The sequence below is a fragment of the Eutrigla gurnardus genome, assembly GCF_963514095.1.
Source record: "Eutrigla gurnardus genome assembly, chromosome: 17".
Classification (NCBI taxonomy): domain Eukaryota; kingdom Metazoa; phylum Chordata; class Actinopteri; order Perciformes; family Triglidae; genus Eutrigla; species Eutrigla gurnardus.
Genome location: NC_139928.1, coordinates 24423974 through 24451973, shown reverse-complemented (window position 1 = coordinate 24451973; position 28000 = coordinate 24423974). Strand labels below are relative to the sequence as shown.

Below are 28000 nucleotides of genomic sequence, written 5' to 3'. Positions count from 1 at the left end.
GAGCTGTCTGATGGGAGGGCGGGGCTTCAGCTCAACGGTCTATGTGGGGGCGGGGCGTCCGTTTTGATCCGGATTATAAACCTGCTGAGTGAGACGGAGTGTGTGAAGCTTCCAACAGCCAGCAGACAAACTGTAAGCAACTCTCATTTCTGTGTTATTATATGATGTTTTACTTTGTTCTGATTAATATTAATATATGAACTGATTTATTATTATTCAGTAATATGATTATGTCACGCTAACTTAAGAATGAAACTAATAAAAGGATCAACGAATATGACGTTGGTCCTTTTATTAGTTCCTTTCTTAAGTTAGTTGATTTATTGTCATCTAGTTTCAACATTTATGATTTTGCACATATTTTTCTCACTGATTCCGTATTTATGTAACATCAGAAAATATTAAATCTTCCTGTTTTTGACTTTTTGTTTTTCATTTAGATTTTTTAAAACTCTGTCAGGAATATATTGTATAAGTTGTATCGGTGAAATATTATGGTTTGAGTCTGAAATATGTCAAATATGTAGAATGCAAAGTCCACATAAACCACTAAGTGGACTCAGATCAGATCAGTTGGCCTTAGTGGAGTCTGTTAGGTTGTCCCAGCTGGAGAGACGCTCCAGGATCACTCTTGGATATTTTTATATGGTTTAACGCTGATCTGCATTTGATGTCTGAACAGAGAAAGTGAAGTCAAATTGCTGATGATGTTTGGAAAATAAATCTACATGTCTGAATGTTCTTTAATGACACGGAGTCCCGCCCTCTCCTCTGATTGGTCCATTCTGCGTGATTGACAGGAAGCCCAGCCCCTCTGGGTCGTATTATGATGGTGGGGGGGGCAGGATGCCTTGCTCGCCTGCTGATTATGGACCGGACCGCCAAGCTCACTTGCCCCGTAGCTGCCATGGCAATGGGGAGAGGGAACTGCGAGTGTGGAGGCAACCAATCAGAGACCGGCGCGGCCGCTGGCATTCACAGGTGAGTCTGATACAGCAGGTGTTTCGTTTATTTAATGTGTTGGTTTTCATGTGTCCCTCTCCTGGTTCAGGACCACCCTCTGGACCAGGTTCAGGATGAGAGTGAGTGGCGGCGGCAGGAGGAGGAGTTTCAGGCTCGTTACCGTAGCGACCCGAACCTTGCTCGTTATCCAGTGATGCCGCAGCTGAGCGAGGAGGCCATGAGGACACTGGCTCAGGTCAGCAGGGTCCGCCACCAGCGGCGCCACAGCAACATCTCCCTGGCAACCACCGAGCCCGACTACCTGACCCTGAAGCATACAGGTAGTAGACCCGCCTCCTCTATGTAGCATACAAGTAGGACTAGACCCGCCCCCTCTATGAAGCATACAAGTAGGACTAGACCCACCTCCTCTATGTAGCATACAAGTAGGACTAGACCCGCCTCCTCTATGTAGCATACAAGTAGGACTAGACCCGCCCCCTCTATGAAGCATACAAGTAGGACTAGACCCGCCCCCTCTATGAAGCATACAAGTAGGACTAGACCCACCTCCTCTATGTAGCATACAAGTAGGACTAGACCCGCCTCCTCTATGTAGCATACAAGTAGACTAGACCCACCTCCTCTATGTAGCATACAAGTAGGACTAGACCCGCCTCCTCTATGTAGCATACAAGTAGGACTAGACCCGCCTCCTCTATGTAGCATACAAGTAGGACTAGACCCACCTCCTCTATAAAGCATACAAGTAGGACTAGACCCACCTCCTCTATGTAGCATACAAGTAGGACTAGACCCACCTCCTCTATGAAGCATACAACTAGGACTAGACCCACCTCCTCTATGTAGCATACAAGTAGGACTAGACCCACCTCCTCTATGTAGCATACAAGTAGGACTAGACCCGCCTCCTCTATGTAGCATACAAGTAGGACTAGACCTGCCTCCTCTATGTAGCATACACGTAGGACTAGACCCACCTCCTCTATGTAGCATACAAGTAGGACTATAACCACCTCCTCTATGTAGCATACAAGTAGGACTAGACCCACCTCCTCTATGTAGCATACAAGTAGGACTAGACCCACCTCCTCTATGTAGCATACAAGTAGGACTAGACCCGCCCCCTCTATGAACCATACAAGTAGGACTAGACCCGCCCCCTCTATGAAGCATACAAGTAGGACTAGACCCGCCCCCTCTATGAAGCATACAAGTAGGACTAGACCCGCCCCCTCTATGAACCATACAACTAGGACTAGACCCACCTCCTCTATGTAGCATACAAGTAGGACTAGACCCGCCCCCTCTATGAAGCATACAAGTAGGACTAGAACCACCTCCTCTATGTAGCATACAAGTAGGACTAGACCTGCCCCCTCTATGAACCATACAAGTAGGACTAGACCCGCCCCCTCTATGAAGCATACAAGTAGGACTAGACCCGCCCCCTCTATGAAGCATACAAGTAGGACTAGAACCACCTCCTCTATGTAGCATACAAGTAGGACTAGACCCGCCCCCTCTATGAACCATACAAGTAGGACTAGACCCGCCCCCTCTATGAAGCATACAAGTAGGACTAGACCCGCCCCCTCTATGAAGCATACAAGTAGGACTAGAACCACCTCCTCTATGTAGCATACAAGTAGGACTAGACCCACCTCCTCTATGTAGCATACAAGTAGGACTAGACCCACCTCCTCTATGAAGCATACAAGTAGGACTAGACCCACCTCCTCTATGAACCATACAAGTAGGACTAGACCCGCCCCCTCTATGAACCATACAAGTAGGACTAGACCCGCCCCCTCTATGAAGCATACAAGTAGGACTAGACCCGCCCCCTCTATGAAGCATACAAGTAGGACTAGACCCACCTCCTCTATGAAGCATACAAGTAGGACTAGACCCACCTCCTCTATGAACCATACAAGTAGGACTAGACCCGCCCCCTCTATGAACCATACAAGTAGGACTAGACCCGCCCCCTCTATGAAGCATACAAGTAGGACTAGACCCGCCCCCTCTATGAAGCATACAAGTAGGACTAGAACCACCTCCTCTATGTAGCATACAAGTAGGACTAGACCCACCTCCTCTATGTAGCATACAAGTAGGACTAGACCCACCTCCTCTATGAAGCATACAAGTAGGACTAGACCCACCTCCTCTATGAAGCATACAAGTAGGAATAGACCCGCCCCCTCTATGAAACATACAGGTAATAGACCCATCTCATCTATGAGGCATACAGGTAGGACTAGACCCGCCCCCTCTATGAAGCAAACAGGTAGTAGTAGACCCGCCTCCTCTATGAAGCATACAGGTAGGACTAGACCCGCCCCCTCTAGGCCAGATCAAAGGGATTCAGTCTGACTCCTGGTTTCCTCTCAGCTCTCCGTCCGAATCGACTTCACGGATTGGTCGGATCTGGAGGTCAGAGGTTGTCCTCGTTGGACAGGGCAGCCAATCACGCTAGGCCCACATCTCCCCGACAGCACCTGGACCCAGGCTCCTCCCTCAAAAGGAAGACAACCAATGAGATCAGAGTACCAAGTGGGCGGAGGAAGGGGAAGATGCACATGATTGGTAGATTCAGCAGCTCAGAGGAGGAGCCGGAGACCACGCCAGACTGCACCAGCTGCGACGAGCCTGACCGTGAGTGGCTACATGCTATCTGCTAGCTAAATGAGGCTAGCTGGCTACATGCCAACATAAAAATAGACAGGGGACCAGAAGGATCCCAGTGTTAGCTGGAGGCAGAAGAAAGGAAAGAGAACCAGAATGGTGGAACAGAACCAGAATGGTTGACCGGAACCAGAATGGTGGACTTGTCTTCTGATTGTTGAGGATTGAGGATCAATGAGGTTCGACACTCTAAAAAGCTACAACATCAGAGCTAGAAGATTAACTGGTGTAGCATCATAGCATGGGGGAAACACTAAGCTAGCTAGTAGGCGATTGAGTACTGAGCTAACTTACTATTCCACCATGTTTGATGCTACGCTGGTTAGAGAAAATAATCCTAACTAAGTGATCCGGTGTGTATCAGTGATGTTTGCTACATAGTGATCAGAGTTACGTTGTTACATTTAAACAGAAGGTTGTTTCTGTCCCCTAGTGGCCAAAAGAAGCTAAAAGGAGGTTCCTCTGCTTCAGTTCTGTCGGTTCCAGAGCCGACACTATGTTCCGATAGAACAACATAAATCATCTGGTTTTAGGATAAAAAGCGCGCCTCTACGTGCACATAGAGCCTGTTGTTTGTTTTGCAAAAAATCAACAGAGCCCGGATCATCCTGTCCAATCAGCACGCAGGGCTGTGTTCATGCACACACAGAGCCCCTCCCCCCTCGGGTCGGAGGCGGAGGGAAGTAGCAACAAGCTTCCAATTCCTCGGTTGAAAACCGAAACGAGGAGGTCCAAAACAACCAAGGAAAAGAAAACACCGGTGGAAAATAAGATTGCGACGGTGCCCGTGATAAAACCAGAGTCAACATCGGACCTGCGTTTCAAAGGTGGCGTGATCCAAGGGATTTCAATGGGCACAAAGTCGAGGGGAAGGAGCTCGGGGGTCGTGGGGGAGGAGCGTGAGAGCTGTACCACCCTTTCTAAAGTTAACAGCTTCTCTCTCACCATCGACAGCTCCTCAGTCTCTCCCTCCCCTCAGGTAAAGAGTCTGGGTGTCATCCTCGACAGCACACTCTCCTTTCACTCTCACATCAACATCACCACCTGCACTGCCTACTTCCATCTCTGCAACATCAACAGACTCCGCCCCTCCCTCACCCCCCACTCCACTGCTGTCCTTGTCCACAGCCTCGTCACCTCCCGTCTCGATTATTGCAATTCTCTCCTCTTCGGCCTCCCTCAAAAGACTCTTCATAAAATTCAACTGGTCCAAAACTCAGCCGCCCGTATCATCACAAATACAGCACCTCCACTGTAAAGCCGAGTCCACACCGGACCGAAAATCGGCGTCTTTGAGAGAGTCGGCGTCCGTGACATGAGTGTACTTGGTGTGGTCGCTCGAATCGGCCACGTCGGCGTTCATTTCAGCCGATTCAAATGTATAATCCGCCATTCGAGTTGGTCATTCTTTTACCATTCTGATTGGTGGAGGCTAGCAGCTTGACTAGCGAATCAGTGAAGCCCGAAAGTGACGGGAGTTCTCTTTCTTTTTCGCTTACGACTGTCTTCTTCCATAAGAATAAGTGCGAGAGCTGACAAGGCCAGTGTCTCCGTATCGACATCATCCAACATTTTAGATTTTTCTGTTCAGAGAGTAATCACAACTACAGTCTACAACCTCACTCTGCTGACAACAGTGACTGGTGAGGACAGTGTGCTCTGTGTTATGGTCTAGAGAGGACCGGCTACTTCCGGTTTTCGTGTTTTTTGGCCCACAATACAGATTAGCGCCGCCTGTTGTTTTGGAGACATTACATCTCGCGCAAGCGCGGAACGTATGGCGTCGGCTGTAATTCCGTAGGTGTGAACCGCCCATGTCGTTGTTCGAGTCGGCCATATTAAGTAGCCCGACTTCATTTACCGACGCGAGTTGGGCAGTTCTTCCGGTGTGGACTCGCCTTAAAATTTCGGATCAATTACAAACTCCTCCTGTACACATTCATGGCCATTCACAACCTCGCCCCTCCCTACCTCTCTGACCTCCTGCACGTCATCATCCCCACCCGTTCCCTCAGATCCTCCTCCTCCACCCACCTCTCTGTGCCCCCTGCCCGTCTCAGCACTATGGGGGGTAGGGCCTTCAGCCGCTCTGCTCCTCAGCTCTGGAACTCCCTCCCACCCGACCTCCGTAACTGTGACTCTCTCCCCATCTTCAAAACAAGACTCAAAACTCACCTGTTCCGGACTGCCTACTCCCTCTAACTCCCTGCCTTTACCGTCACTGCCTATTTTATTGTGTTGATTTTGTGTTTTTTGTCTTTTGTTTAACTAATTGTATGATTTTAACCCAGTCTGTTTTGTAAAGTGTCCTTGAGTGACCTGAAAGGCGCTATTAAATTAAATGTATTATTATTATTATTATTATTATTATAATTAAACATTCAAAATCTGTGTGTGCCCTGGATCCGCCGGACTTGCAGACTGGGACTTTAACCAAGTGAAAAGCCCATTGAACCAGAATACAAAGATATACAACAGCAAGACACGAGAGCAAATATACAGACATTGATTTAAATTCAAGGTCCTCAGGATCCTTCGGTTCCTTAGGATCCTCCGGTTCCTCAGGATCCTTCGGTTCCTTAGGATCCTCCGGTTCTGTTGCGCAGAAAGACAGTTTGTGTTCTCTCTGTCATTAATTAGCTTAGCATGATAATCTTCTTAGAGCGCCTCCAACCTACACGTGCTGGACTTAAAGTTGGTCAACATGGTTCCCTTAAAGTTGGTCAACATGCTACACCTAAAGTTGGTCAACATTGTGCACTTAAAGTTGGTCAACATTGTGCACTTAATGTTGGTCAACATGCTGCATTTTTAAGTAAAGTTGCTGGATATGTTGCAGTTGCTGCAGATTGTCTCTCGGGAAATCTGGCGTTATTCAGACAAAGTTAATCTGCTGCTTCTGTGTAGAAGTCACCTGGTCAGATATTATTAGCTCTGATTGGCTCAAAGGGGTCTTGATGCCTCCTCTTAGGTCTGGAGGTAAGGCTCAGAGTCTCTGCTGCTGTCCTGAAGACCCGAGAGACAAACTACAACAAGGTAAAGAATAAAAACACACCATCAAACTGGTGGACGCAGGCCTAAAGAACCATGGAGGATCATAGAGAACCCATCAGATAATCTGACCCAGATGAGAATAGAACACAGCCGGCTCACCACCTCTACTGTTATTCAATTGGATTAAAAGAGAAGAGTGTGGATTATCTAGTCTGCCTCAGGAGTCACTGTAGACCTGGAGGACTAGAAGCACTATGGACCCGGAGGACTAGAGGTACTGTGGACCCAGAGGGCTAGAGGCACTGTGGCCCCGGAGGACTAGAAGCACCGTGGACCCGGAGGACTAGAGGCACCGTGGACCCGGAGGACTAGAAGCACTGTGGACCCGGAGGACGAGAAGCACTGTGGACCCGGAGGACGAGAAGCACTGTGGACCCAGAGGGCTAGAGGCACTGTGGCCCCGGAGGACTAGAAGCACTGTGGACCCAGAGGACTAGAGGCACTGTGGACCCGGAGGACGAGAGGCACTGTGGACCCAGAGGACTAGAGGCACTGTGGACCCGGAGGACTAGAAGCACTGTGGACCCAGAGGACTAGAAGCACTGTGGACCCAGAGGACTAGAAGCAGAGACGGCAGGGGGTAACACACCTGTTGCTTACCTGACTACGTGTCTGCACATCTGACAAAACTGATTTGATCCTCCGGGGGTCGGGAGGACTTCATGGTGATCTGCTGGACTTTGGTAGCCCTGATCTGGTAGTTAATCAGGAGAAGGGGGTGAGATCAAGGCTATGATGGTACCAACAACTAGCCAGCCTCCACCAACATCTAGTTTACTGTTTGACCAACCAAATCACTTTGAGAAGTCCACAACGGCAGGCTAGCAACAGGTTGATAACAGGCTAACAGAAGGCTAGCAACAGGTTGATAACATGCTAACAGAAGGCTAGCAACAGGTTGATAACAGGCTAACAGAAGGCTAACATCAGGTTAACAATCAGTTAATAACAGGCTAACAACACGTCAGAAGGAATCTAATTTAGCACTGAGCTAACAATAAAGTAATACAGTGTGTGTGTGTGTGTGTGTGTTTAAAGCTGCTTTGACACAGTGTACTTCTGTGTGTTAAGACGGATTACAAACGACATGTTGATACTCTGTTTGCTCCCCCACCACCACCACCACTAGAACCCTCCTAAAGATCAGAACTCCCCTGAAACATATATATATATATATATATATATATATATATATATATATATATTGTCCGTCCACACAGAATGAGACAGAATATTGTTTTTAGTTTAACATATATATATATATATATATATATATATATATATATATATATATATATATATATATTGTCCGTCCACACAGAATGAGACAGAATATTGTTTTTAGTTTAACATATATATATATATATATATATATATATATATATATATATATATATATATATATATATATATATATATATATATACAGTACATACATATATATACACACACACACATATATATATATATTGTCCGTCCACACAGAATAAGACCGAATATTGTTTTTAGTTTAACCTTTTGTCTTTCCTCCTCGACGTCTGGGTTGCTAGGAGACATGGACAGCCAGTTGTGGGATCATGGTTCCTGGCACAGCGAGCATGCACCATTGTCTATGGTAGGACTAAGTCCCGTCCCCCTCCTGTCTGTCCTCCACCTGTCTGTCCCCCATCATGACTGTCCTCCACCTGTCTGTCTGTCCTCCACCTATCTGTCTCCTATCAGGTCTGTCCTCCACCTATCTGTCTCCTATCAGGTCTGTTCTCACCTGTCTGTCTCCTATCAGGTCTGTCCTCCACCTATCTGTCTCCTATCAGGTCTGTCCTCCACCTGTCTGTCTCCTATAAGGTCTGTCCTCCACCTATCTGTCTCCTATCAGGTCTGTCCTCCACCTATCTGTCTCCTATCAGGTCTGTCCTCCATCATGTCCCTCCCTCATCATGCCTGTCCTCCACCTGTCTGTCCCCCATCATGACTGTCCTCCACTTGTCTGTCCTCCAGCTATCTGTCCCTTATCAGGTCTGTCCTCCACCTGTCTTTCCTCCATCATGTCTGTCCTCCATCTGTCTGCCCTCCATCATGTCTGTCCACCACCTCTCTGTCCTCCATCATGTCTGATCATTATGATTGAAGTGACATAGAAACAGGGGTGTGGTCTCGGTGAAGTCTCTGCTCCAGAATCCCGAGAGGTCACAAAGAGAACCAGGTGGATCCGTGCTGGACTGATTAGACGCCATGTTGGGGTTTATATCATTATTATACAGTGATGATGATGATATGCAACAGGTACTGCATGTTGCTAAGCAACCACTTATGTTTACCATTTATCAGCAACCAGTCGCATGGCAACCGTCCAGGGATGGAGAACATCTGCTAGGTCGAGTTCTGCTGAACAAGAGGATAAAGGATGGAACGGTTCCCATGGATACAGGAGCGCTGCTGGGACTCAAGGTGATGCAGTCGTCTTCTCATTGTTCTTCTTCTTCTCCTTATTTTTCTCCTTCTTATTGGTCTTCTCCTTCTCCTTATTGTTCTCCTTCTCATTGTTCTTCTTCTTCTCATTGTTCTCCTTCTTCTTATTTTTCTCCTTCTCATTGTTCTTCTTCTTCTCCTTCTTCTCATTGTTCTCATTCTCATTGTTCTTCTTCTCCTCTTTCTTATTGTTGTTATTGTTCTTCTTCTCCTTCTCCTCATTGTTCTTCCTCTCATTATTGTTCTCCTTCTCATTTTTCTTCTCGTTCTTCTTCTCCTCCTCATTGTTCTTCCTCTTCTCATTGTTCTCCTTCTTCTCATTGTTCTTCTTCTCCTTCTCATTTTTCTCCTTCTCCTTGTTCTTCTTCTCCTTGTCAATATTCGTCTTCTCATTGTTCTTCTTTTCCTTCTCATTGTTCTTACATTTACATTTAGGTCATTTAGCAGACGCTTTTGTCCAAAGCGACTTACAATAAGTACATTTCTCGAAAGGAAGCAACCACAACATATCATTGCCAATAAAGTCAGAGCTAAAAAATAGAAACAAGTGTTCGGTCCTCGTCTGAGTAAAGTAGTAGGTCCTTCTTCTCATTGTTGTTCTTCTCCTTCTTCTCCTTGTTCTTCTTCTCATTGTTCTTCTTCTCCTTCTTCTCATTGTTTGTCTTCTCATTCTTCTTCTTCTCGTTGTTCTTCTTCTCCTTTTTCTCAATGGGCCTCATTCACAAATATCTACATTTTTCTTAAATTTGTTCTTAAGAAAAGTCTACTTCGGATTCATGACATCTTAAACTCCAGAAAACTGCACACACTGAACTAGAGAAGGAAAGTTGAGATGGAAGTAAAGAATGTGGAAACTAAAATCTAAAGACGGCAACCAACAACCGAACTCATAAGAGACTTAAAGGAGTGTCCGGTCCCAGGAGTGGGTCAGGACTGATGTCTGGTCCCACGAGTTGGTCAGGACTGTTGTCACAAGATACGTACATACATTTGGGTTACATAGAAATGTCAGTAGCTGCCGTGCCTTCTACAAAGGAAATAAATGGCTGCCAAATGAGATAACATTTTCTAGTGGACCCTCTTACAGTGTACAGAGCTGCAAACTTGTCGCTTTTCGGCGACAATCGCCGTTTTCTTGGTCAATTTGGTCATTCACGTGGATCGTGTAGAACCGGAGAGTTTTCTTTTGGGGGGGGGGGGGGTCCAGAATTGCGAACAATTATTGGATCATTCTTATTGTTGTGTTTTCTGTGCAGTTATGTCATTTGTGTAGTTTATTTTTTATTTTTGTGTATGTTAATCCAGAGCTAAAATCCCGCAAGTAATATTCATTGAGAACCGTTCGAGGTTCAGCAGCCCAATGGTGTAGTTCCTCTACAAACCCGACTCGGGAAGACCGGACCCCGGCGCGACGGGGGCCGTACCGGCCTCACACCGTCCACGGGCTGAGCCTCAATCAGAAGGACTCAGGCCCCCGCGCGACACCGGGCAATCGGTCTTCCGTACGCCACATTTCCCACGTCCGTCCGCCCGTCGGACGGGGATTCGGCGCTGGGCTCTTCCCTCTTCGCTCGCCGCTACTGAGGGAATCCTGGTTAGTTTCTTTTCCTCCGCTTAGTAATATGCTTAAATTCAGCGGGTTGTCTCGTCTGATCTGAGGTCGAATGTGGCCCCGACTCTGGGGAGAGGTGCGAGGGACGTGGCTCCCGGAGGAGGCTCACGGACTCTGGCATCGGGTACCCCGAGGCGGAGGAGGAGGGTCCGCCGACGTGACCCGCCGGCTCCCCTCAAAAATGAGCGTCATGCGCGAATGAAGCGAATGACGCGAAAGACGCGAATGAAGCGAAAGACGCGAATGACGCGAAAGACGCGAATGACGCGAATAGTCCAAAATGATCAAGCGGCGCGATACACGCGTCTCACGCGATTGTATTCGCGTCTATCGCGTCCGGTGTGAACGCCGCATTAAGTTCTTGTTTTCTTGTGTGCTTTCATGTTGTACGCTTCATGTTGTCTGCTAACGCTATGCTGTATCGTCGCTCTGTGTTTTGTCCGCTCCCCTGTATTGTACGTTAAAGCAAACGCGATAACGCTATGCTCCGGTAGATCCAAGCAGTTAAGTTACTGACAATAGAAGTTAAAAGTTAATGAAATGGTGAAGCTGTGGCACATAAAGATAATATTTGGATTTATAACGTTGTTGTTCCATCCGTGTTTATCCATAGGCTACTTGTTTGTTTAGTTTTGATAAGTGAATCACAGGGACCGGCACTTGACGTGGGGGCTGCACTTCCTGGTTTGCCGCGGGGCATCATGGGAGCTGTAGTTTTTGTTCACGGAGAAAGGTTGAATGCACTTTTGCATGGTTTTTCGTTATTGAACAATAATAATTGACATTTCTCTGGGCCAATCGGAATCTCAGCACTTGCTCCAGAATCTTTCTTATAATTGACATTTCTCTGAGCCAATCGGAATCTTGAAGCACACAGCGCCAACTGAGCTCGCCATTGGATGAGACGGTCGCCTGGCTACCGCGCAAATCCCTCAATGACAATGATTTTTGAGAAAGTATGCTGAGTTTTGTTAAGTCACGCTCAGACTAGTGTCATTTGCATAGTACCATCAAAAAAAAAATCCCCCCGTGACACTGTCACCTTTTTTCCTCTGAGGAGTTTGCAGGTCTGAGTGTATCTATTTTTTTCTAAATGAACATAACTCATTACCTCCCTAATCCATTGGCCATATGTTGGGGGGAAAGCATCTTTCCATTTAAACAGGATAAGCCTCCTAGCCAACAAAGAGCAGAAGGCCATCATGCTTAGGTGGCACCCAGAAAATGTGGCATCCACCGGAGCCACACCAAACAGTGAAATCAGAGTATATGGGTGTACTGTTATCCCACATATTCCAGAGAATGCCTCAAAGATAGACTGCCAAAAATGGTATAGCTTAGGGCACAACCAAAACATGTGCAGCAGTGTGGCAGGAGCCTGCCTGCACCGATCACACGTAGGGTCAATACCCGTCTTAATCTTAGACAATCTATCCTTGGCATATAGATGAAGAGTAAATTTGCTGTATAATTTTCATCGTTTCATCTAGGTCTGTTTCCCATTTGATTCTAAGGCCATCGAGACTGTTCATATCATTTGTATTGAGCAATGTGTAAATTCTGCTTATTACTTGTTTTGTGTTAGCTTTACATTTTAAAATTGTTTCAAGCAGAGATTCAGGAGGGCTCAATGGGAAACAGTCAGAGTTAGAGGCCACAAAGTTTCTAAGTTGTAAATACCTGTAGAAATGTGATTTATGAAGACCATATTTCTGTTGCAATTGTATAAAAGAGGCAAACCTAATATCAATGTAGAGGTCAGAAAGTGTACCTATTCCATTTCGTGCCCAGACATTAAAAGCTTCATCCATAATTGAAGGGGCAAACATATGGTTCTTTATCAATGGTGTAGCAAGTGAAAGATCAGTGAGATTCAAGGTCCTTCTAAACTGGTTCCAGGTTTTGATTGAATGGATAACAACTGGATTAGTGGTAAAGGCTGAGATAGGCTGTTTGAAAGGTAGGGCATTATTTTTTGACAGTTATACTGTATTAAATGTGTATCTGGGTAGTGTTACTTTCGTTAATGAAAATGATGACTAAATATCGTCGTCAACTAACCTTTATCCTTTATATGAGGAAAACAAGACGAGATGCGAAAATGCTGGTCATGTGACGATAACATTTTTTGGTTAGTAAAATAATATGTTGTAAATTCAAATCAGAGTGTCTTCTGTGTCTGGAATGGATGTATTCTTGAGTGTATAAGGTAATAATAATATAATAATAATAAGATAACCTTGTTTGAATTGTGAAATGGGTTTGGCTAAATACAATCTTTGACTAAAACTAGACTAAAGTGTCATCAGTTTTTGTCGACTAAAACTAGACTAAAATAGTCATGGACAATTCTGACTAAAATAAGACTAAAATGCTCAGACTTTTAGTCGACTGAAACTTGAATAGACTAAAATAGGATGAACATGACTAAAACTGATAAAAACTAAAATGATAGCTTGAGACAAAGACTAGACTAAAATTAAAAGTAAAACAGGCCGCCAAAAACAACACTAGTCAGGGCACATGTCTGGTCCCACAAGTTGGTCAGGACTGTTGTCCAGTCCCAGGAGTGGGTGAGGACCACATCCTCTTGTTGTGGTGAAGGGGAAATGTTACACCACGTTTCATGGCGATGTTGCAGTTGGCCCAGGTCTTCTACAGGCTGGAATGTTTTAGCAAGAATAAAACCATTTTATTGTAGAGACCTCTGTGCGCTCTGGAGTGAACGACTGATTGGACGACACCTCCGGGTGAGTCTGAGGGTTGGTGAGTGATGTCATCAACCATGGGGCAAGGGCAGATCCTCCGTCTCCTAATAAAAGAAGTCATTATGGGAATAGCCCCAGTGTTGCTGGACTTTGTGATGAAGGAGTCAAAGATGTGTATATGAGCCATGCGTCTCCAGCAGCTCCTTGTTGGAGGTGAAACCCATAGAAATGTTCAGAATTATACAAGAATGAATGTGTTAGTGGAGTGTTTTCTTTTAAAAGGCCATCATGCTTTGTAATATAATGACAATAATGATAATAACAATGTTGTTGTTGTTTTACTTAAGGTGGTTGGGGGGAAGATGACTGAGTCTGGTCGTCTTTGTGCGTTCATCACAAAGGTGAAGAGGGGAAGTCTGGCTGACACTGTGGGACACCTGAGACCAGGTAAACACACCTGAGACCAGGGGGCTGTTGCACAAAAGCAGAATCCAGATGTCCAGATAAAGGACTAAGCTGGGTTCAACATATCCCAACCAGACCAGTCTGGTTCAACTGGTTCCACAAAGACCAGACAAGGATGAACAGCTAGAAACTAATCCTTCCTCAACTAGACCCTGAGATCCATCACGGATTCACTGATGCAGATCCCCAGAATCACCATGACGATGTACACAACCCGATCAGAGTTTCTGATGGAGGCGTATGAGGAGTTCAAGCTCCTCCGTAAAAAAAAGAACTGTGTCTTAATGAACCAGACGACATTCTCTTGTTACCGTAGCGCTTTAATCTGGAGCTCAAATACTATGAAACAAAGTTGACAGGTACGGTGGCTGAGGAGGAACATACAAGGCGAACTCCGATTTACAACAGCGTCCCCAGTGGTTGATCAATGCATTACACTAGAATCACAGGGAGGGAGTGAGGGAGGCTCATAGTCTGGTTATCGGACCGCCGGTCTTAAACTGATTAACATTTACTGAACAATATGAACAGCTGAACACAATTATATCTGTTACCATGACGACCACATGTAGAGTTTAATAACATGTATGAATATAGGCTGAGTGAATGTAAAATAATGGTCACAGTGTTTAAATAATGACAGCAGGCTACTTCCTGGATGCTTCATGTAACGAGCAGTGGAATAACTGGAATGAACACGTTGGTTTCCCAACAAGAGACTGAGATCCAGGATCAGATTTATAGATCCTGGATCTGAGCCTGGTCTGGAGCAGGCTAGCTCCACAGGATTAATCTGAAAACATCATCTGAAAATGCATTATTTCATTTCATTTTATGCAGATGACTCCCAACTGTATCTCCCACTAAAATCTGTCAATTCCATGCAGCCTCTTTTAGAAATTAAATCTGGATGGCAAATTCAGTGAAATGACGACAAAACTGAAGTCATTGTCTTTGGCCCCTCAAAATCCCAAGATTCCATCCCTGGCAACCTTGGTCTCCTTGCCCCATACGTTAAACCCCATTCAAGAAATACTTCGCAATTCAGTTTGATTTTGTCCCGTCAGAACCGAGCCATTCTCATGGATCTCTTGTCTCAGGTGATCAGGTTCTGGAGTGGAACGGTCGGGTTCTTCAGGGCGCCACATTTAATGAAGTCTACAATATTATCCAAGACTCCAAACCAGATCCACAGGTGGACCTGGTGGTTTCTCGCCCACTCAGGTAGGTCAAAGGGCACAGGGGTTCAAAGGTCACACTATCAGCAAACTTCAGCACCTGTCTCACTGCATCATGTGTCAGAAGTCTAGAAGAAGGTTAGACATTATGAACATCCTACTATCTAGATTGTTACAAACCAATAATATAATTTTTTTGAACAAACATGCTCCAATGAAGAAACAGGAAATGCTTTTATGGACTCATATCTTTCACTTTATGACTAAAATACTGACTCGTGAATGTACTTTCATAATTATAAGCTCTTTCAAATGAAACATCTTAAGATACGAGTAAGAACATTGAAGGTAATAACATTCATATCGAAAGATTTTTATAAATATATTATTTTTCTTTTTTTGTCCTTAGAGATGTTTCCAGAGCAGCAGATGGATGCTACGTCCAGCTGGACTCCAGTGAGTCTATTACACAACCACCACACAGACTCACAACCACCACAAAGACTCACAACCACCACACAGACTCACAACCACCACAAAGACTCACAACCACCACACAGACTCACGACAACTACACAACCACCACACAGACTCATAACCACTACACAACACCACATAGACTCACAACCACCACAAAGACTCACAACCACCACAAAGACTCACAACCACCACACAGACTCACGACAACTACACAACCACCACACAGACTCATAACCACTACACAACACCACATAGACTCACAACCACCACAAATACTCACAACGCCACACAGACTCACAATCACCACAAAGACTCACAACCACCACAAAGACTCACAACCACCACACAGACTCACGACAACTACACAACCACCACACAGACTCACAACCACTACACAACACCACATAGACTCACAACCACCACAAAGACTCACAACCACCACAAAGACTCACAACCACCACACAGACTCACGACAACTACACAACCACCACACAGACTCATAACCACTACACAACACCACATAGACTCACAACCACCACAAATACTCACAACGCCACACAGACTCACAATCACCACAAAGACTCACAACCACCACAAAGACTCACAACCACCACACAGACTCACGACAACTACACAACCACCACACAGACTCACAACCACTACACAACACCACATAGACTCACAACCACCACAAAGACTCACAACCACCACAAAGACTCACAACCACCACACAACCACCACAAAGACTCACAACCACCACACAGACTCACAACCACCACACAGACTCACGACAACTACACAACCACCACACAGACTCATAACCACTACACAACACCACATAGACTCACAACCACCACAAAGACTCACAACCACCACACAGACTCACAACCACCACACAGACTCACGACAACTACACAACCACCACACAGACTCATAACCACTACACAACACCACATAGACTCACAACCACCACAAATACTCACAACGCCACACAGACTCACAATCACCACAAAGACTCACAACAACTACACAACACCACACAGACCCACAACCACCACACAGACTCACAACCACTACACAACACCACACAGACCCACAACCACCACACAGACTCACAACCACTACACAACACCACACAGACTCACAACACCACACAGACTCACAACCACCACAAAGACTCGCAACCACCACACAGACTCACAACAACTACACAACCACCACACAGACTCACAACCACTACACAACACTACACAGACCCACAACCACCACAAAGACTCACAACAACTACACAACACCACACAGACCCACAACCACCACAGAGACTCACAACCACCACACAGACTCACAACAACTACACAACCACCACACAGACTCACAACCACTACACAACCACCACACAGACTCACAACCACCACATGACACCACACAGACCCACAACCACCACACAACCACCACACAGACTCACAACCACTACACAACACCACACAGACTCACAACCACCACAAAGACTCAAAACCACCACAAAGTCTCACAACCACCACACAGACTCAAAAAAGACTCACAACTACTACAAAGAGACCCACAACGACTACAACACACAAACTGACCCTCTGATGTGTGGTCTACGTTCTGTGTTCAGGTTCCAGTTCCTTTGACTCTCAGAAAGTCGGTCGGTCCGTCTCCATCACGTCTTTCATGAGCCCCAATAGTCTCTCCGGGCATGTATCTGTAAGTTTACCCAGAATGCACTGCATCACTGCACCCCACAGCTAATCAGCTCCCAGTAAAGAGTCCATCATTTCTTTAAAGGTTTGATGGTGATGTGTGTGTGTGTGTGTGTGTGTGTGTGTGTGTGTGTGTTTCAGACTGGTATCAGGCTTCCCCCTGTTCCCAGAATCCAGGTAATGTTAGAAAGGAGTAAGACTTCTTCAGTCCTTGTCCTGAACCTGTAAATGGTATCCTATCCAGTAGCCTGTGGTCAGTAGCCAGTAGCAAGTAGCTAGTAGCCACTAATCAGTAACCAGAAGCCACTAATCACTAACCAGTAGCCACTTATCAGTAACAAGTAGCCACATATCAGTAACCAGTAGCCTATAATCAGTAACCAGTAGCCTCAAATCAGTAACCAGTAACCACTAATCAGTAACCAGTAATAAATAATCAGTAACCAGTAGCCACTTATAAGTAACCAGTAGCCATTTATAAGTAATCAGTAGCTTCTAATCAGTAACCAGTAGCCTCTAATCAGTAACCAATAGCCACTAACCAGTTACCAGTAGCCTCAAATCAGTAACCAGTTACCACTTATCAGTAACCAGTAGCCATTTATAAGTAACCAGTAGCCTCTAGTCAGTAACCAGTAGCCATTTATAAGTAACCAGTAGCTATTCATAAGTAACCAGTAGCCACTAATCAGTAACCAGTAGCCACTTAAAAGTAACCAGTAGCCATTCATAAGTAACCAGTAGCCACTAATCAGTAACCAGTAGCCATTTATAAGTAACCAGTAGCCACTAATCCGTAATCAGTAGCCACTAATCAGTAACCAGTAGCCATTTATAAGTAGCCAGTAGCCACTAATCCGTATCAGTAGCCAGTAATCAGTAACCAGTAGCCACTAATCAGTAGCCAGTAGCCACTAATCAGTAACCAGTAGCCATTTATAAGTAACCAGTAGCCACTAATCCGTAATCAGTAGCCAGTAATCAGTAACCAGTAGCCTCTAATCAGTAGCCAGTAGCCACTAATCAGTAACCAGTAGCCATTAATAATTAACCAGTAGCCACTAATCAGTAACAAGTAGCTTCTAATTGCCTGGGGTTCCTCTGCTGTTTGGTAGGCTGTAGGTTGTTCCTTCTGTTGTTCTCCAGTGTTCCTTTACAGCTGTGCAGGGTTCTGTCGTTGATGCTGTAAAACATGTTTTACAGGTGAAGCTGGGGTACGATAAAGTCGGCCATCAGCTGATCATCACGGTTCTTGGAGCAAAAACGCTTCCTGTCCGAAACGACGGGCGACCCAGCAACCCCTATGTTAAGATCTACTTCCTGCCAGACAGAAGGTAAGAACCCAATGAGAACCTGTATGTTGTCAGAGGTCCTCTGGTTCTTCATCTAATCCATGTGGTTCTGTGGTAGAACCTGGTTCTGTGTAACCGGTAGAGGCTGGTGATCTTGTCCTCTCCTCACAGTGATAAAAGTAAGCGAAGAACCAAGACAGTAAAGAAGTCGGTGGAACCTCGGTGGAACCAGACCTTCATGTACTCTCCGGTCCATCAGTGGGAGTTCAGAGAACGGATGCTGGAGTTGACAGTGTGGGATCAGGGCCGAGTCCGGGAGGAGGAGAGCCAGTTCTTGGGAGAGGTCAGAAAACACAGAGAACACATTGAACCCAACATGTTACACCTGTTTCATCTTAAAGTTGCAGTTCAGACATGTTTCATATCTCCACAACCGTGTTCTCCTTTATGATCGGTTCTATTTTCTCTTCTGGAGGAGTCAATGTTAGCCTCGTGACTCCTGCAGCCTCTGAGATCTGTATCTGAGTCCTGTATCTGAATCCTGTATCTGTGTGTCCAGGTCCTGATAGAGCTGGACTCGGCTCGTTTGGACGACCAGCCTCATTGGTACAAACTGCAGCTTCATGATGTTTCCTCAGTGTCGCTGCCCAACGCCTCCCCCTATCTGCAGAGGAGAGTTCTGCAGCCTGAAGACATGCTGCTGAGCAGGAGGCTGCAGAGTGAGACACACATACATACACATACATACACACATGTATGGGTTCTAGAGGTGTGTTAACGGTTCTCCAGAGAGGGTTCTTTAAATATTCTAAATGTGTTTAGGGGGTTTCAGGAGTCCTTGAGGCTTTCCCAAGGATCAGAAAAATCATCAGATCAGCAAAGTTTGTCCATGTGTAGACCCCTTTGTGTCCCTGTAAGGTCCAGATGAGTTAACCTTCCTTATTAATGGGTTAGGGTTAATGAGGATTAACGAGGACCTGATCCAGACTTCATGGTCTTGCTCTCTCTGCAGGCTCTCAGAGGATCAGTGACAGCGAGTTCTCAGACTACGACTGTGAAGACGGCATCGGGGTGATCTCAGGTGAATTCCATGTCTCATCATGCAGCTCAGTGTTATGTATTGTATGTGATTGTAAGTAGTGATGGTTCCTGGTCTGACTGAGCCCTTGGATCCAGACTCTGTTGTGTGTACAGACTACAGGCTGAATGGACGGGACTTCCACTGCTCCACTTTGTCAGTTCCAGAGCAGGAGATGTCATCCAATCACTTCTCTCAATCCGAGGTGGTCCGGATGAGGTCCCGGTCTCCGAGCCAACCACCCCCTCTCAGGTAACGAGCTGTGTGCTTCATCTTCACTCTTTCGCCACCCCTCACTCTCTGACCTTTGACCCTTTAAACACCCTGACCTCTGACCCCCTGATCTCTGGTTGCCAGCAGTAACCCTCTATACCCACTGTACCGGGAGGATGCTGTGCGGTTGTTGCGAGGCTCCAAACTGAGCCGAGCAAACTCTGATGCCGGTCAGTACAGCAGCCTGCATAGGTAACTATGGCAACACCTAACCTGGATTATCTGTCAACCGGCCAATCAGCATACTGTCTGAGCCACGATGGATTGGGACATACAGTACTTATCCGCTGTGCAAAGGATTGTGGGTCACAATAGCCAGAAAATTATGCTGTTTACTGGTTGTAGTACTGGTGTGAATACTGGTTGTAGTACTAGTTGTACTGGTGTGATTAGTGGTTGTAGTACTAGTTGTACCGGTGTGATTAGTGGTTGTAGTACTAGTTGTACCAGTGTGATTAGTGGTTGTAGTACTAGTTGTAATGGCGTGATTAGTGGTTGTAGTACAAGTTGTCCTGCTGGTACTAGTACTGCTCCTTCTGACTGCCTGTCTGTATACCCAGAAGATCTCCGAGGAGAGCGTCCGTTGCCACATCTCTGGATTCCTACGACAGGTACTATGGATGCAGGAGGAATACTCCATGTAGAAGTAGTAGTACTTCTAGTATGTTATCACATTCTCATGTACACATATGTGTTTTCTGTGTGTAAGATGTTTTACTGGTCCAAACCAAACTCACTGGACAAACCAGGCAATGAATGGGAGCTGTGAGGACTACAGGTAAGCACCTGGAATTATGGGTGAAGTATTGTTAGTCTTAGAAAACATGGCAGCTAACTCAGATATGACATTCCTGTTAGTTGTTAGAGTTCAAAGGAGTGTGGTATTTACAGGTGTGTCCTTCAGAACCACAGGTAGGAACCACCTGAAGGTCCAGGTGAGTTCAGGTGGGTTCAGGGTTCAAAGTTTGACGTGTTTCTCTTCTTCAGTCAGGACTTTATTCCTAACTTCCCCTACGAAACCGACACCTACGACGAGGAATTGCTCAGGTAAACAGACAGTAGACCGGTGTAGATGTATACGGGTGTAGATGTAGACAGGTGTAGATGTAGACATTATACAGGTGTAGACGTAGACAGGTGTAGACGTAGACAGGTGTAGATGTCCCCTGTATGAAAGTCATATATAGGCTATTGAAGTACAGATACATTTATTTAAAACAGTGACTTTATGTTTTAAATATGTACATATTGCAAATTGTTTACCCCCTTTTATCCTATACCAGTCGTCAAGCCTAAGACGCACTTTTGCATTTCAAAGTGTTACGTTTTTTTAATATATACATTTATTTGCTTTATAATACAATACACTTGAATGTGTCTGAATGTAAAAAAACAAAAAACAAACCGTAAATCAAGGACTGAGGTATGTATTGAACCATGGGCTAACTGTATTGTTGCATCCCTACTAGACGTAGACAGACATAGACGTAGACAGTCCTTGACGTAGACAGGCGTAGACGTTGACAGGCATAGACGTGGACAGGTGTAGACGTAGACAGGTGTAGATATAGACAGGCGTAGACGTAGACAGGCATAGATGTAGACAGTCGTTGACGTAGACAGGTGTAGATATAGACAGGCGTAGACGTAGACAGGTGTAGATGTAGACAGGCGTAGACGTAGACAGGCATAGACGTAGACAGTCGTTGACGTAGACAGGCGTAGACGTTGACAGGCATAGACGTAGACAGGTGTAGATGTAGACAGACGTAGACAGGTGTAGACGTAGACAGGCGTAGACGTAGACAGGCATAGACGTAGACAGTCGTTGACGTAGACAGGTGTAGATATAGACAGGCGTAGACGTAGACAGGTGTAGATGTAGACAGGCGTAGACGTAGACAGGCATAGACGTAGACAGTCGTTGACGTAGACAGGTGTAGATATAGACAGACGTAGACCGGTATAGATGTAGACAGGCGTTGACGTAGACAGGCGTAGACATGAGCCTCTGTTCCATACCACTATGACCACTATGACCTCTGACCTGCTGCCTCGTCCCGTCTCCCGTCAGGTTGATTGTTTGAGTTTGGGTTTTTTTCCAACAGGGCGAACCGGCAAGGTGGATCGACCCAGACGAGTCCTAGAGGAACGCCGACCTTCAGTCGCCAAGGACGCCAGCTGCCCTTGGCCCCACCCAAAGGAGGTCCGGACAGAAGTAAGTTACCTGAGAACCAATCAGCCTGCTAATCCTGGTCCTGGTTCGGTTTTCACCATTCTAAAATGTCAAACTCAATACCAATACTCATGAAGATATTCGATACGATTTCAGATACCACTAAGGGGAACGACAAACATTGATTCAGTAAATAAGTAGTTGCAAGCAGGTTGTGTAAACAAGTGATCTGGTCCATGCTAATGGATCAGCTACAGTCCTGTTTCTTTCCTGTGTTTCTGGTGACTTGGCACCATATTATCGTTGCTGGTCTAATAGAGTTGGTAGAGCAGGCTGCTACTGGTTCTCTGGTGCTTCAGGGACCCCCTAGCCTCATCTCATCACCTGTTGTTTCTCAGAATTTCTGATGACGTTCATGACAATGAGTGGAAGTAGAACTAGTTATGTGATTGTTTAGCTGGTGAAACAGGTCATGCGATCATTCATTACATCATGGTTTGTCCATCTGATCTTTTTATCTTTTTCTTGTCTTGAAACTCTTGCAACAGTTTTGGCCATGCCCACCACTGGCACACCAATTGCAACTGTTGGCCCTCCCACTCAACATCATCAGGTCCCTCCCCCTGTCCATAAACAAGCTCCACCCCCTGCCAATCATCCACCACCTCCTGTTATACGAATCCAAGCCCCACCTCCACCTGCACCCGCCCACATTCACCCACCTGCTCCAGCGCCAGCTCCGCCCCCAGTTGCAGTAGAAGTCCCAGCTCCAGTACAAGTCCAATCCCATTCCCCAGCTCTGGTACAGGTCCGAGCCCCGCCCCCACCACCGGTACAAGTCCAATGCCCATCCCCAGCTCCAGTACATGTGCAAGCCCCGCCCCCAGCTCCAGTACATGTGCAAGCCCCACCCCCAGCTCTGGTACATGTTCAATCCCCGCCCCCAGCTCCGGTACAAGTCCAAGACCCTCCCCCAGCTCCTGTGCTCCCACCTTTACCTGCTTGTACTCCTACTCCAGCACCTGCAACTGTCCAAGCCCCGCCCCCAGTTCCTGCACAGGTCCAAGCCCCGCCCCCTGCTGAAGTCCAATTACTTCATGAACTTTGCCCCTCACCTGCACCGCTCCCACAGTCTCCAGGTGTGTACCTCACAGGTTTGATGTGTGTCATTCATTCAGTCATTCGTGCAGTCATTCATGTATTCATTCATTCAGTCATTCGTGCAGTCATTTATCCTGTTCTCTTCTTTGTTTCATCACCTGTCAGAGCCAGACAGACGCTCAGCAACACCTGGAGGGACCAGAAAAGGTCAGAGTCTCAGGTGGATCAGTCCTGATTGTTGCTGGTTTAACTGGTTCACAAGGTTCAGGTCTGAATGTCACTGCAGTCTGACCAATCATCTCTCTCTGCAGAGGTCACATGGGAGGACCAACAGAACAAAACAGCCAATGGTATGCCACCAAATGTTAGCCACACCCTAGGACAGGTAGCCCCTCCCCCTGTGGTCATGTGACATGAGTGGTGTCTGGTGGTGATTAGAGGAAGTCAGTTTAGAACGGGTTTTAGCAGCTGACACTAAAAATACTTTTTAAAGTTGTGAAGAGACTTGTGTTAGTATTGTTAGCTAGCTCAGTGGTCAGCGAGCTGGTTACTAACCACTGAGGTTACTGTAAGTGACTCTATATATACTCTATACTCTCTATACTCTCTCTCTCTCTCTCTCTCTCTCTCTCTATATATATATATATATATATATATATTATATTTACATTTAATTGGAGTGACATCACTCTGCCAACCAGAACTATGACGTCATTGAATGTGATGACATCACTGTGTTTATAAACTCTTCTGTCACTTCAGCTGTGCTGAAGGATCTGTCAGCGGTGAGCAGAGTGAAATATATAACCACTTTACATCGTCCTTACATCACTGATGATGTCATACACCTGCTCACGTGTCCTGTTCTGTGTCTGTAGACGAGGGACAATCTGTCCTTCAAATCCTCAGACAGTGATGTCAGTGATGTGTCGGCCATGTCCAACGACGCTCGATCTGTCCGGAGGATCTGGTGAGACTAGCAACCAATCACAGACGAGTTTAGAAAACGTTCAAATGAAACTTTATTATATAACTAAGTGACACATACGAGGACACTGATCTTCATGCTGGACCATCAAAAACAAGTCTCACAGCTGCTGATGTCATGTGACCCCGCCTCCAGAAATACAAAACATTCAGCCTGACATTCCATAATGCATTAGTCATCCTTCAGCATGTTTTTGTTAGATACTTAAAACGTGAGCTTCTACTTCTTTAAATACCCTGTTATTACTTTCTCCATGTTAGCACGTTAGCACATGTTGCTGTTCATTCTGTTTCTTGCTGTATGTTTATGTTAGCATGTTAGCATGTGTTGCTCTTCACCATCCTGCTCTATGTCTCGTCTCCATGCTGCTGTTCTCTCCTCTTAATGGCAATAGTCGGGCCGAGGCTCTGGAGGACCAATCAGTTGAGTTAGGGGCGGAGTTAGGGGCGGAGTTTGGGGCGGTGTCAGAGGCAACACAGGATATAGCGGTGGCAGAAGAGGCCGAAGCCCTGCTCCAGAAGTCTGAATCAGTGGAGCAAGCAGAGCAGGAGGAGCCTGAGCCTTCAAAGTAAGGTGCTCCAAGGCACAGCCCCCCCCCCGCATTAATGCCCCGCCCCCATCTCACATGTCTGACGAGCGTGGCTGCCCCTCTCCTTTCCTGCAGGGCGGCGCCAGCTCCTCTCACCAAGTCGTCGAGCGTTGGTGGTGAGATTTGTTCGTTGGGGAGAAACGACGACGATGATGATGACAAGAAAAGACGCTCAAGCTTCGGGGCGAAGATGATGGGAATAGTCGGACTGGGAAAGAAGAGTCAGAGCACCTCCCAGCTCAACCCCGAAGGTTAGACCACTGCCAGAACGCTGCTGCCAGAACTGTGCCGCAGGAATGGTGCCGCCGGAACGGTGCCATTTCACTGGCTCTTTAAATGTCTCATTGTCTTTGATAATCCTGCTGTTCATTGTATTCATCGTCTGTCCATCTCCGTTCATCCAGAGGAAGAGAAGAAGAAAAAGGTGGTGAGACTTCCTGTCCAGAGGAGTGTAGAAACAGGTTTAGCCATCGAGTTCAAAGGTCGTTTTACCCGCCAGCCAAGTCGTGACCCGGATGCCGAGGACCCCAAACCTGGAGCGTAAGATCCTGTTCCTACCTCAGTTCTCTGGTCCATGTGACCCTCCCCCTCTGCTCTTGTTGAACCCTCTGGTGTTGAACCATGTTGCTGCTATAATGTTGTTCAATGTGTGAAACAGGAAATGACACGCTCCGCGTTCAGGTAGAGTGTGGTACTCGACCGATGCACCCTTGACCCTTGAACTCGTCTCTCTAGTCTCATATTCCCAGGTGTGAAGTTGGCATCAGACAAACACTTCACTGGTTTCCTGGACGGATTAGGCCCCGCCCAGCTGGCTGGACGCCAGACTCTGGCCACACCCCCCATGGGTAAATGACCAATTAAAATGTTGCTTTACACTCTATATATGTTTATTGTGAATGAATCACATAGTTTGGCATCATATGACACGAGCCCCTCTCATTGGTTGTTGGTGATCAGGTGACATCCAGATCGGGATGGTGTACAGGAAGGAGCGTCTAGACGTAGAGGTGATCCGAGCGCGGGGGCTTCTGGGTAAACAAGGCAACAAGAACACTCCAGGTAAGACCACTACACACTACTACACACTACTACACACTAGTAAACACTACTTCACACTACTGCACACTAGTTAACACTACTACACACTATGAAACACTACTACACACTATTATAAACTACTACACACTACTTCACACTACTTCACACTACTACACACTAGTTAACACTACTACACACTATGAAACACTACTACACACTAGTTAACACTACTACACACTACTACACACTACTACACTACTTCACACTACTACACACTAGTTAACACTACTACACACTACTACACACTACTACACACTACTTCACACTACTACACACTAGTTAACACTACTACACACTATGAAACACTACTACACACTACTTCACACTACTACACACTATTAAACACTACTACACACTAGTTAACACTACTACACACTATGAAACACTACTACACACTACCTCACACTACTACACACTATTAAATAATACTACACACTACTACGCTCTACTAAACACTACTTCACACTACTACGCACTACTATAAACAGGGACAATTATCAATTCCATTTATTTATTTCAATTCAAGTTTATTTATAGTGTCATATCACAACAGAAGTCATCTCAGGACACTTTATTCTGAGAGCGTAGTGCTCTAGGAGGACAGTAGGGTTTAATGAGCTCTTTAAGATATGATGGTGCCTGACCATTAAGAGCCTTGTAAGTGAGGAGAAGGATTTTAAATTCTATTCTGGATTTTACTGGCAGCCAGTGCAGAGAAGCTAATACAGGAGAAATGTGATCCCTTCTTCTGGTTTTAGTCAGAACACCAGCTGCAGCATTCTGGACCAGCTGGAGAGATTTAAGAGATTTATTAGAGCAGCCTGATAATAAAGAATTACAATTGTCCAGCCTTGAGGTCACAAATGCATGGACGAGTTTTTCTGCATCTTTTTGAGACAGCATTGGCCTAATTTTTGTAATGTTACGCAGGTGAAAGTTGGCTGTCATTGTAGTCTGTTTAATATGCGAGTCAAAGGACAGGTCCTGATCAAAGATAACTCCAAGGTTTCTTACAGTAGTATTTGAGGCGATGGCAATCCCATCAATAGTAGCTATATCTTTAGACAGCGAGCTTCGGAGGAGTTTAGGCCCAAGTACAATAACCTCCATGTCATCCAGGATTTTGTCATCAACACATGCCTGGAGTTTAACGAGCTGATTGTTTTTTTCAGGCTGGATTGATAAATATAAGTCTAATTTCAATATCATTGATTTGTGAACAGTTATTGATTGTGTGTGTGTGTGTGTGTGTGTGTGTCTGTCTGTCTGTCTGTCTGTCTGTCTGTCTGTGTAGCTCCCTATGTGAAGGTTTACCTGATGGATAACGGGAAGTGTGTGTTGAAGAGAAGAACCCGCCTGGCAAGAAAAACCCTCGACCCGCTTTATCAACAACAGCTGCAGTTTGAAGAAAACCCAGAAGGAAAAGTGGTCCAGGTAATCCAGAACCAGAACTCGGGACTCTACAGCATCACTGCTTAATCCAGTCTCTGTGTGTGAAACGTCCCTGTGTATGTGTGTGTGTGTGTGTGTGTGTGTGTGTGTGTGTACATACATATACTTTAGAGATAGATATACTTTACCTGTCTCTCTCTCCATCTGTCTGCAGATCATCGTGTGGGGCGACTACGGTCGGATGGATCATAAATCCTTCATGGGAGCTGCTCAGATTTTATTGGATGATCTGGACCTGTCCAACATGGTGATTGGCTGGTTTAAACTGTTTCCTGCCATCTCATTGGTGGACGCCGCCTTGGCCCCGCTAACCAACAAGGAGGTAGAGGGCGTGAAGTTGTAGTGTCAGGAGACCAGAGCAACTCTGTCGCCATAGCAACACGCTGGGACTTACATATTGTTGCCAGGTTCCATGATCCTCCTCTGCTGCTGCATGATGGCATCACAGCAATGTAACGGCGTCACAATGATGTCACCAGGAGAAGCAAGGCAGCCAATCACAGCAGCTCCTTAGGAGTCATTTGTATGTAGGCAGCATATCCAGAACCTATAGACTCAGTCTGTCATCTGAAGACTCAGTCTGTCACCTGGTCCAGAACCCATAGA

The 28000-nt window shown here is 45.9% G+C and overlaps 1 protein-coding gene across 5 annotated transcripts; it reads left to right on the top strand.

Moving 5' to 3' along the window:
* rims2b (regulating synaptic membrane exocytosis 2b) lies at window positions 1-27956 on the top strand. Of its 5 annotated transcripts, none has more exons than XM_084031838.1 (33): window positions 1-132; window positions 801-981; window positions 1052-1283; window positions 3361-3624; window positions 8259-8323; window positions 9037-9156; window positions 13845-13944; window positions 15063-15186; window positions 15550-15596; window positions 17260-17348; window positions 17486-17521; window positions 18548-18678; window positions 18808-18979; window positions 19196-19355; window positions 19649-19717; window positions 19813-19966; window positions 20072-20179; window positions 20548-20598; window positions 20697-20765; window positions 20975-21034; window positions 22096-22205; window positions 22712-23302; window positions 23430-23471; window positions 23576-23614; window positions 24027-24049; window positions 24143-24234; window positions 24647-24820; window positions 24917-25092; window positions 25246-25381; window positions 25577-25689; window positions 25802-25903; window positions 27237-27376; window positions 27549-27956. In XM_084031838.1, the coding sequence occupies exons 2-33, from the start codon at window positions 847-849 to the stop codon at window positions 27735-27737; spliced, it is 4113 nt and encodes a 1370-aa protein (XP_083887964.1). In that variant the 5' UTR covers window positions 1-132; window positions 801-846; the 3' UTR covers window positions 27738-27956. The 5 variants fall into 5 exon arrangements, with proteins under 5 accessions (XP_083887964.1, XP_083887963.1, XP_083887962.1 ...); XM_084031837.1 differs by having other exon boundaries at window positions 15030-15186; window positions 19831-19966; XM_084031836.1 differs by having other exon boundaries at window positions 15030-15186; window positions 20551-20598.
* The last annotated feature ends 44 nt before the right edge of the window (window positions 27957-28000 follow it).

Coding starts and splice junctions, on each gene's coding strand:
- rims2b (XM_084031835.1), top strand. CDS start 847: ATGCCTTGCTCGCCTGCTGATTATGGACCGGACCGCCAAGCTCACTTG. Junction 19,356..19,648: donor GCTGAGCAGGAGGCTGCAGA/GTGAGACACACA, acceptor CTCTCTCTGCAG/GCTCTCAGAGGATCAGTGAC. Junction 19,967..20,071: donor AGCCAACCACCCCCTCTCAG/GTAACGAGCTGT, acceptor TCTGGTTGCCAG/CAGTAACCCTCTATACCCAC.